At 41.9% G+C, this 10,699-nt stretch overlaps 1 protein-coding gene across 4 annotated transcripts in view; it reads right to left on the bottom strand.

Annotated features, from left to right (window-relative positions):
- Positions 1–434: 434 nt before the first annotated feature.
- KIRREL3 (kirre like nephrin family adhesion molecule 3) overlaps positions 435–10,699 on the bottom strand; it is a 1,600,598-nt gene continuing 1,590,333 nt past the window's right edge. For all 4 annotated transcript variants that reach the window (XM_033917922.1, XM_033917923.1, XM_033917924.1 and 1 more), the window contains one exon: positions 435–1,569. In XM_033917922.1, the coding sequence (XP_033773813.1) occupies positions 1,126–1,569 (444 nt within the window). In that variant the 3' untranslated portion in view covers positions 435–1,125. The remainder of the gene's footprint in view (positions 1,570–10,699) is intronic.

The following is a 10,699-nucleotide window of genomic DNA, read 5'->3' as shown; positions in this document are numbered from 1 at the left end:
TACAGTTCCACAAAGCAAGGGGAAGGGTTTACAGACAGACTAAGTAGGCAAAATGATACATTCTTTCAGGAGACTTGCATATGCTTTGCGAAGCCCTAAAAAAAAAAAAAATCAAATTAATTCTTTAGTTGTAGAACCAGGTCCAGGATGACAAAAAGGTTGTAGGAAATCCAGCCAAAGAACTGATTTGTTTTAAAGATGTAAACAACCTATAAGGCTAGGAGAATGATGTCAAGTGTTTTGAGGAAGGCAGGTAGAATTTGTCCCTGGGATCCAGGGACATACCATCAGTGGATCGCTAGTTGTGACTCTTCTTCTCTAGCACCTGCCATCACTTCTAGCCGGAAGTAGTCATTTGTTTTTCTTTTTAAAGCTTGAATGACTATCAATAAGTAACAGAAACAATGTCTCCCTCCCCCCTCCCCCACCCATTTTATATTTTATTTCTATGAATTCAGTTTTTTCTCCTGGGTTCAAACAAAGCTCTCACGAGATTCAAATGAAATTGGGAGTGCTTGTTGAACTCAAGATTCATACCTCCTCCCCCTTGAACCCCGTCTGTGCAATGATTAGAGATGTGTTATTCTCTTAGTCCTTCTATGTTCAGGATCTGTGCTATATGCCTGGTATGAACATGTATTGTACAACTGGACATCTGTCCTCCAACTTCTCATTCCCGCTTTCCAAAACCCCAAGCCTGTAGGGTCCAGGTACTATGCTAGGAAAATAGGATATTGTGCTTAATGCTAATTTGCCTTCAGTTATAGACACTCTTTACCAATAACCCCAGACAAAATGTTCTCTGTCATGGGGCTTCTATCATCCTAGCAGGAGGTGCAAAGTCTTTGTTTTTCTTTAATTATTTAATATCTTAAATAACACAACACAGTATTTCTTCTCACATGATCCATGGCTTGTAGTTCTAATAGGGGCAAAAAGTGCTTCATAAATTCTTCTCTCCTTGTTGTCTTAAACATGTGGAATTAATATCAATCTCTTCTCCAGTGCTAGGTCACGGCCTCTCTTGCCTTTCCAAAGCCTCTTTTCATTGTAACTAGTGTTATTTCCTTTATCCCTCTTCCCTTCCCCATCCTCTATCCATCTTCCCAAGGATAGGAAGAACTATCAGACATGTGTCTGCATTCGCCTCTGGAGGGGACGAGTGGGGTCTGAGTTTTGGGATGAAGACTGGGAGTAGTGGGAAGAAGAGGCTGAGGCCTTGCTGGCTTTGTCAAACTGCACATATCCATCCTGCTTGCCACTGCTGCTGACGCTGCTGTCACACTGGGTGTCTAGGAAGGAGCTGCTGTCACTCATGGAACCCCGCTGGAACTCACGCTCACACAACTCAATGGAACTGCTGCCCATGCCCAGCACAAAACGCTGGCTATAGTCATAGAGCCGGTTCTGCCCGCTCAGTGTGGTATAGATGTTGGTGAAAGACATGCCTGTTGGTACCCTTTGCTTGTTAGAGGCTCTCAGGTCTGGCTGGCAACCGGACAATGAGATAGTGGGGGTAGAATGGTGGTCCTTGAAGGTGTTCACGCTGTAATATCCATTGGTGGGATCCTAGAAAATATAGAACATTGCAAATGAAGATGTTAATATCATTCTCTAAACCTTAAAAAATGATTGTCAACTCAAACTGCAATCATATGGGTTGTGGACAGCAGCTGCAAATTGATAGGGACTAAATATTGTGATGCTATCCCCACTCCATTATCTGGGTGATTTATTGGCTTACTATCACTGATTGTGACAAGTTGACAAGTTGATCTTGAGCTAAAAAAATGAAAGACTCCTTCCCTGATTTTCTGGGTTTTAATTACTATGAATCACAATTGTCATCCAATGAAGCTAGAATGGTAGATCACGATTATCGATCATCATGTTTCTGATTTTCTCTAATAGCAACACAGTTATGAGGTAAATATTCAATGTATTTGTCTGGGTAACTTTGGTGCTGGGGGTGTTTCCAGAGTACAGCATGTCCGGAAGCATTCTGAATATGAAAGGTTATTTGGCTAAGCCAAGCCACTGATATAGCAGCCCTAATGTTATCCAGGCAAAATTATCAAGATAACCTATCCAGATAATTCCAACTGAATATCCAATTAAAATGATCTGGCTAATTGTTTGTAAAGAATTTTACTACTCACAGGACTGCTGAAAACTGCCATCAGTATAGTTAGTGGAAAAACATTTTCCAGTTTTAGAATATTATGTAACACTTTATTATATAGTTTGGCTAACTATATAATAAAGCCATGCTGTATGCTTGTGATCAAAAATAATGATGTTACTTTTATTTTTCAATATACCTGGAACTCTGACCAATATCACGATATTATACATATTCCAAGTATAACCCACTTTATATCAGCTTATGAAGATAGATCTTTGCGCTTCAGCACCACCACTCCACTGCTTTAACAATTTTGCATAGCAGGAAAAATTACATGTAGCATCGTCACTGGCCCTACTGATTTTAATGTTAAACTTTTTTTAAAATAAACTTTTCTAAGTGTATATTTCATTTGTTAGTTCATACATTTCAATGTTGTTTTTTAAAGTCACTTATCTTTTTCAACTAATTTGACCTGGAAGAGGCAGACCTGACGTTTCGCAACAAGTGCTGTTTCAAGGGTCCCCCGTGGTCACTTCTTTCATCCAACTCACATAAATTTAAAGAGCAAGGTATACTAGTGATGTCATCAATAGCATATGCTTCTCTCTTACATATGCAAATCTTTTTGCTTCTGAAGAAATATGTGTATATTGTATGACATCAGCAGTGAAGAAAACAAATTTGCTATACATAAGAGGACTGTATGTTAAGATGTGGCTTCCCCCAATATTCAGAACGAGTTAACTGATCATCAACAGCCACCAGCTGGTTAACTTGTGTCTCAGTCATTTTCAGCATTATCCTGGCTGAAAATCTTTGGCTAGTGAGCAATCCTGGGGCGTTCCGGGGTGGGGGCAGATATGATATAGGCCTCAATTTTCAGCATTAACCAGCCAAGGTTAGCACACAGATAGGACTGCATAAATAACGATCTTATCTTTACGTGTTAGCTGATGGCTGTTTAGTGCTGAATATTAGCTAAGCAGTTATTAGCTAGCTGCCTTTTAAAAACCTTGAATATTCAATGCTGGCTACCAGAAATGGCCTGGTATTGAATATCCAGGGTCGGCCCAGGCACCAAGCTTTACACACGCTGCCTGCTGAATATCAGCCCCTTAGCGTCCGGAAAACATCCTTGATTTCATTGTACATTTATGTTACTAATTTGAGCTGACAGTAGCACTTCTAAAGCTCTGATAAGCAAAGTATTTGTGGGGCATCAGATTATGTTTATAATATTGAGTCAAAGCCTCCTTTTATCCACATGAAACATGCTGTTATGCAGTTCAAACCCTCATTGTTGGTCCTCATGAGGCAATACTCTGCAAGCTGGTCAGCAGGACTGCCATCTAACTTATTCAGTTAGAGTTATCCAAATAATTTTAGGATGGGACTGATTTGCCAGTCTATCTTTATCCAATGAATACTAACACCACCACTGAGGGGATAAGCTTTTGCTATGCCCTGAGAAAGATTCTAAACCAACTTTTTAATCTAGCCAATTTTTTTTTTTTTTTGCTAGCTAGATAAAATTTAGACAGGGAGTTTGGGGGTAGAATATTCAAATCTTGTGTATTTTCTGGCTGTCTCCAAAAGTTAGTGAGACAAACCCTTTGAATATCAACCTCCCACGCCCCTGCTTGTTCTTTTTTTTTCCATTCAGTGAATCAGAGTACATGCTTTTTCCACGGGTATATTTATCAAAGACATGCAATATTGTAGTTAGGGAAGGGAAAGGCACATCACTGTTTTTACCAGTACTTGTGAGAAAGTCTCAGTCCATGTGTGTCTATACAACTTGTCTTGAACTATAATGGTGCTAAATAAAGCACTGAAGATATGAATCAGTAAGGAACAAATCTGAAGTCTATTATTGTGAGATATAGTTCAGGTCCGGTTTTCCAACTCTTAACTCCAGTACCTTTTTCTTCTGCAGAATTAAAACTGAAATAAACAACTAATGGTAATAACATGGTAGCTGTACTCGGAATATCGATTAGATTAAACCAACAATCTTTTATATGCATGATGCAATGATGTATAATTCTTGATGAAGTTTAGTAACTAACTGTCCTTTTAAACCACTTTTTAATTAAAGAATTAGATGGACATAGAGGCTCTACAGTGTCAGCGGATCAACTGGCTATGCATTTTTCATATAAAGTTAATAAGTTGCAAGACTCTTTCCTGTTGCTCTCTAACTCAATTTTGTATTTCGAAGAGGATGATGATTCGATAAGAGAAGAAGGAATAGAAAAGTCTTAGTCTTTGATGGCTAACTGGATAGCTTTTAAGCCTTTGACTATCTGTGGTTTAGAGAAGCTTTTGAAACAGGTTCTTCATACATTCTCAGCTTTAGATCCCTATATCTTGTACATAGCTGTCAACTCCTGTATCTCACAATCCCGACTATGATTAATACTAATCTCTCCTCAGGCTGCCTCCTGACGCAAAGGAAGACACGCTAGGCAGGCTGGGAGGGAGTATTCAGTGACACTTAATAGGCAGTGTCACTGAATATCTCCTCTGACCACCTAGGCACTTTCTGAACAGTAATGGGCCGGGCTGGGGATGGAAGTTATGCATACATCAGCCATATTCAAAGTTAAGTGGTTTAAGTTTGGACAGAAAAGTTGCTCTCTCAATAGGTATACTTTGGAGGAAAGATGGGAGAGATGAGATATGATAGGGATGTTGAAATACCTATATAGCATAAATAGTCATGAGGCCAATCTTTCAATTGAAAGGAAGCTCCAGGATGAGAGGGCATGGGATGAAGTTAAGAAGTGATAGGCTCAAGTGTAATCTAAGGAAATACTTTTATACAGAAGTGATGGTAGATGCGTGGAATAGTGTCTTGGTGGAAGTGGTGGAGATAAAGACTATGTCTGAATCCAAGAAAACGTGGGACATGCACATGGGGAGAAAAGATAGTAGATGCTGTGGATGAGCAGACTGGTTAGGCCATTTGGCCTTTATCTACCATCAAGTTTCTATGTTTCTATGTAAATTAAACCACTTGTATTGTGACCATTACAGTCAGCACTTGCTGCCTATCTAGTAAATATACTTGGATTATTTAAAAGCTGAGGCCAGAATTTTCAATGAACACTGTAGTACTTAAGTATTCACCTGTATGTATATACAGTCAAACCTCGGTTTGCGAGTGTATTGCAAGACGAGCAAAACACTCAAGCAAATCGTGCCTCGCAAACCGAGCATTGACTCGATATGCGATCCCCCCCCCCTGAGAAATGGCATTGCCTCCCCCCCCTGCAAGAACCAGCATCGCCCGCCCGCCCGCCCAAACCCAAACCCTTATCACGATCTGGCACTGGCACGCAGCACCAACCCACAGGACGTGCCGGTGCCTGAAGATCCTGCCTCTTGCCGCTTGGCTGGGCCTTAAGCATCTGTGCATGCTCAAGGCCTTCTGGCTCTCACTCTCTCTGAGATTCTTGGGGACAGCGGGAGCCAGAAGGCCTTGAGCATGTGCAGATACTCAAGGCCCAGCCCAGCGGCAAGAGGCAGGATCTGCAAGATCTTCGGCACGACCTGTGGGTTGGTGCTGCGTGCTGGTGCTAGATTGAGGTAAGGGTTTGGGTTTGGGCAGGAGGGCAATGCTAGTTCTTTTGTGGGGGGTGGTGGAAGCACACCAGTGGCCTCGGGGGTGGGTGGGTGTGGAAGTGAGCAGCACCGATGGCCTCGGGTGGGTGGGGAGCGGGAACCAATCAAGCAAGTTTCCCTTACTTCCTATGGGGAAACTCGCTTTGATATACGAGCATGCTTCTGGAACGAATTATGCTTGCAAACCAAGGTACCACTGTATATTGAAATCCCACTCCCAAGAATACCTCCAACCAAGGTTAGATAAACTTAAGAATAGAGGGGAGATTCAAGAAAGTGTGTCACATATTAGGCAGGAAAATTTGGGTGCTAATTCATTAGGTAAGCCTCTCTTATCTGTACTCTTCTCCTCTACTACCAACTCCCTTCTATCTTGCTGTACCATATGCATGGAACAGACAGCCTTAGTCAGTATGCCAAGCTTCACCTCTTGGAGTATTCAAATCTAGGCTAAAAGTCCACTTTTTCAAGGCTACTTTTAGCTCATAACTCCCACTCACTTATAAAGTACCCATGTCTGTTTCATAGTTCAATCTGTGAGAAATTTCCTAACCCCTATTTGTTCTGTTTGTCTGTTTTAATTACTCTATTCAGCAGGGGTTGTCTCTTACATGTTTAATGTATAGCACTGCGTATGTCTGACAGTGCTATGGGAATCAAATGTAGTAGTAGTAGCAATGGCACACAAGATTGCTATTTTAGAATAGAGGATAAACTGGAATGTGTGCCCGCCTAACTTTAGGCGTGAGTACTTATGCCATGTCAAAGGCTGGTGTAAATGGTTACACCTAAAGCTGGCAGTTGCAAGTGTATGGGATAATATTATTTAACTTATGCACACAGCTATGAGACATGCCCTTGATCTACCTATGTGCACAACTCATTTGTAGTTGCAAGCTATAGCATTTAGGGACTAACTGGCCAATATTCAAAATGACTTAATCAGCCAGAAACAGCTTCTGACTAGTTAAATCACTTGTTCATGGCTATCTGGTCATTTTTCAGCAGCACTTAGCCGGCTACCTCTGCTGATAACTGGTTAGCGCCAAATTCAAACGCAGCTAACTTTGGGCATTCTAGGGTGGAGTCGAGTTAAGTGCTGATATTCAGCCCCTCACCCGTATAAGGTAATCGCTTAAATCAGGCCATATAAATAGCAGTCCTATCTGTAAGTGGTTTGGCTTATGCAGTCAAGGGCTGAGTATTGACTTAACCATATGTTAGCCGGCTCAACGCCCCCTCTCCCCCAGATGTTCAGTGTCAGAGCCCGGCATTGAATATTCTGGAATTATGCCAGCGGTAGACAGAAAAACGCTCACTGCTGCCTGCTAAATGCATTGCCAACTCCAGACTCCATCCCTTCTTTCTTGCCACGCCGTATGCCTGGAACAATACGTTATGTTCTGTCTCTAGCAGTATTCAAATCCAAGCTAAAAGCCTACTTTTTAAAAGCTGCTTTCAACTCTTAACTCACTGTCAGATAGCTATACCCATTTTATCATTCCTTCAGCCAGGCACTCCCCAATCCCGAGATGTCCTGTATATCAGTCCAAATTAGATTGTAAGCTCTTCTGAGCAGGGACTGTCTATTGAATGTTAAAATGTATAGCGCTGCGTATGCCTTTCAGCACTATAGAAATGATAAATAGTAGTAGTAGTGTCATATATCCCGCAACTCTCTATAAGGAACCCATGCAGTTTACAATAAGAATTAAATCAAGCTCTTGAAGTTACTTTTTTTTTAAAGTCAGATCTTGTGGGTTGCTAAATGGAAGAGGCAAAGGATAGGAGGTTGGCTATAGAGAGAAGAGATAGATCTTTATTTTCTTCTGAAAGTCTAGGTAAGTGGTGAGTTGCCTTAAATATGTTGGCAGTATGTTCCAGATAAGAGGTCCTTGTTATTCAAAGGTAGCTTTAAATTCTTTCCACCAAACTTGTTGAGATGATAGGAAAGATCTTAAGTGCAGTTATGAGCATAACTACAAATGAGTGTCAATTAGCATCAATTAATGCCACTTAAGGGCTACTATTGGCACTTCAGGCCAATTGGCTTTTAATTTAACAATTAAGTTTTGCCTGCAACTGGCACTTCTCTATAACTTATGTGCCCAAATTTGTATGCTAGTTGAAAATTTGGGTGCACAACTTTATAGAATCCAGGGGATGCTGAGTGTATGCACATAGGTTTAGGTACATGTACCAGAGACCTTTCTGAAAATAAAACAACACTGCAAAACATTCAGTTGACATAAGGCAGGGGGCATCATGCTTTCTGTGTGTACTTTTGAAATCACAAAAATGTTTTCTTTCATGACAGATATCAAGAACTGATACAGAAAGAGAGAAAGCAGTGAGTTGCAGAAGCCCAGCGAACCCACAGCATGCCTTCATCCTATGGGAGCTGGGTTCTCTTTGTTGCTATGGAAACCACTTGGAGAAAAATGACATGAAATCATTTTTGAGGAGAAACGATTAATCATCTTTTTAAACACAGTTCTTCATCTCTATGTAAATAAATCTGACTCAAAAGGCTAATGCCCTACAAGTGAAAATGCTTTTAGGCTAAAGGGGATACAAGATGGTGAAATCTAATTTTAGGATGAGGGGCTTCCAATTACAGTATTGTTAAGTTTGGAGAGGCAGAGCCTCAGTCTCCAGCAGAGGTCCTTCTTGCATCAATAATGTCAGAGCTACCACTGTCCTATGTGAAATTTCTTGAAGCAACCATCCAATAAAGTTCACAAATATGTGAACATGGTGTTCTTTAATGATGCTCCCTCTGCCCCTTTCAGTGTTAGGTTTGCTTATGTTATTAGTCATACTACACTTAAGCTCTTCCTGGTATTGACATCCCTTACCACATTGTTCATCCCTTTCCCCAACCTTTTTATTTTTATTGTAATCCCTGATTCCCTCTTTCCCCATGTTCTCAATTGTTTTCCTTTATGTTTTGTCTTCTTTCTGTTCTTATTCTATTTAGTTTGTTTTTTTGTTTTATTTTAAATTTTTTATTGTAAACCGCTTAGATTTGCCTTCTGGTTTTATATTTGCGGTATATTAAATAAACTGAACTTGGTTGATCATGGGAAGATTAAGATGCACTTACTTGTTCATTGTTTTTTTGCACTTACAGATTGTGAGATATAACAATCATGGATATTCGGGTGTGGCAATGCACACTCTGCTTGGCCTTGGATGCAGGCCTTCAGGGGGGACAGGCAGGCCTTGGGTGCAGGCCTTCAGGGGGGACAGGCAGGCCTTTGGGGGGGGGGGGACAGGCAGGCCTTAGGTGCAGGCCTTCAGGGGGGACAGGCAGGCCTTGGGTGCAGGCCTTCGGGGGGGGACAGAAAGGCCTTCAGGGTGGACAGGCAGGCCTTCAGGTGTGGGGTGTAGGCCTTCAGGGGGGACAGACTTTCAGGGGAATGGGCCCTGGTGTAGAAGTACACGGAGGGAGGGAGGGAAGGGGGGGTTCAAAGAGACATGCATATGCCGGACTTTGGGGGGGAAGAAATAATGGGTCTAAAAATAGAGGAGAGGGAGAGAGATGATGGGCAATGGGATTTAGAGAGGGAAGGAACAGAAAGGGAGAGAAATTGGACACAAGGGATGGTGTGGAGGGGGATAGAGATACTGGATAGGAGGGTAGTTGGGAAAAGAAAGGGAGAGATGGTGGACCCTGGGGTGGTGGGGAAGGAGGGGGAGATGCTGGATGAAAGGCTAGTTGAGAAAAGGTGAATCTGTGGATGGAGATGAAAAAAAAAGGAAAGATGCCAGACCTCTGGGGGAGGGTAGAGAAACAGAAGGGGAGGACAGAGATGGCAGATGGATGGTTAGCACGGAGAAAGAAGGAGACCCTGGCAAGCAAGTTATCAGAAGACAACCAGAGCCTGGGACCAACAAAAGGTAGAAAAAATAATTTTATTTTCTGTTTTGTGATTACAATATGTCATATTTGAAACGTGTATCTTGCCAGAGCTGGTGTTAGACCACAAATGTGAGCTAGGATTTAACAGAGAGAGGAAAAGTCTTTTTTGTTTGTTTACACCACAGTGCCTGTGTGATTAGGAGAAGGCAAAGGGAGTGAAGAGGCTATAAAAATGGTGAAGAGGTTATAAAATAAACCCACCAGGATGTTTAAAAAAAAACACACCCAATTGGGCAGGAAAATCGAATCAAATCGAAAAATCGATTCAATAGGCTGAATCTAATCGAATCAAATTTTTTTTCCTGAATTGGGCAGCACTAGTACTCAGGTCTTAGCGCTTGTAATGTAGGTGAGGTTTTTAAAGGCCTACACTATAGGCGCCTAAATCCTTTAGAGAGTCGCGTCTAGCAGTGCCTAAGTCCTTCTCTGCCCCTAAACACGCCTACTTTGGAATTAAACACCATTAGGCACCATGCAATAGTTGCCTATTTTTCGTAGAATCATACCTAGGAAGATAGGTGCCTGTCACCCAATAATTTTTTTTTATTTTCAATTATGAGCTTCTTATAGCTCATAATTGAAGCCAATTTACTAATTACCCCTCCCCTCCCCTCTTTACAAAGCTGCGGTAGGGCTTTAATGGGAATCGGAGCATTTGCCATGTGATAGCCGTTACCATGGTTTTGTAAAAGGAAGGGTAAGTTATGCACCTATCTTTAGGTGCCTCTTGTAGAATTTGCTTCTTAGAGCCCTTTTCCACGCCAAACTTCGGGCATATGTAAATCCTTGTGTAAATCCTGGCGAGTAAGTTTGGAACAGATCCCTGGTATTCAATAATACTACATGTATGTTTGGTGAATGGGAAAGGGTAGGAGGCCTACTGGCAGGAGGGGTTGGGCACCCTCCTGCCATGATCATCAGGGGGTGGGAGGCCTACTGGCAGGAGGGGTTGGGCACCCTCCTGCCAGCGCTCATCAGGGGTCTTTTGGCAGGAGGGATCGTTTAGGGGGAGGGGGGAG

Source organism: Geotrypetes seraphini, chromosome 13, assembly GCF_902459505.1.
Source record: "Geotrypetes seraphini chromosome 13, aGeoSer1.1, whole genome shotgun sequence".
In the NCBI taxonomy this organism is placed as follows: domain Eukaryota; kingdom Metazoa; phylum Chordata; class Amphibia; order Gymnophiona; family Dermophiidae; genus Geotrypetes; species Geotrypetes seraphini.
This window is presented reverse-complemented; position numbering and strand designations above follow the sequence as displayed.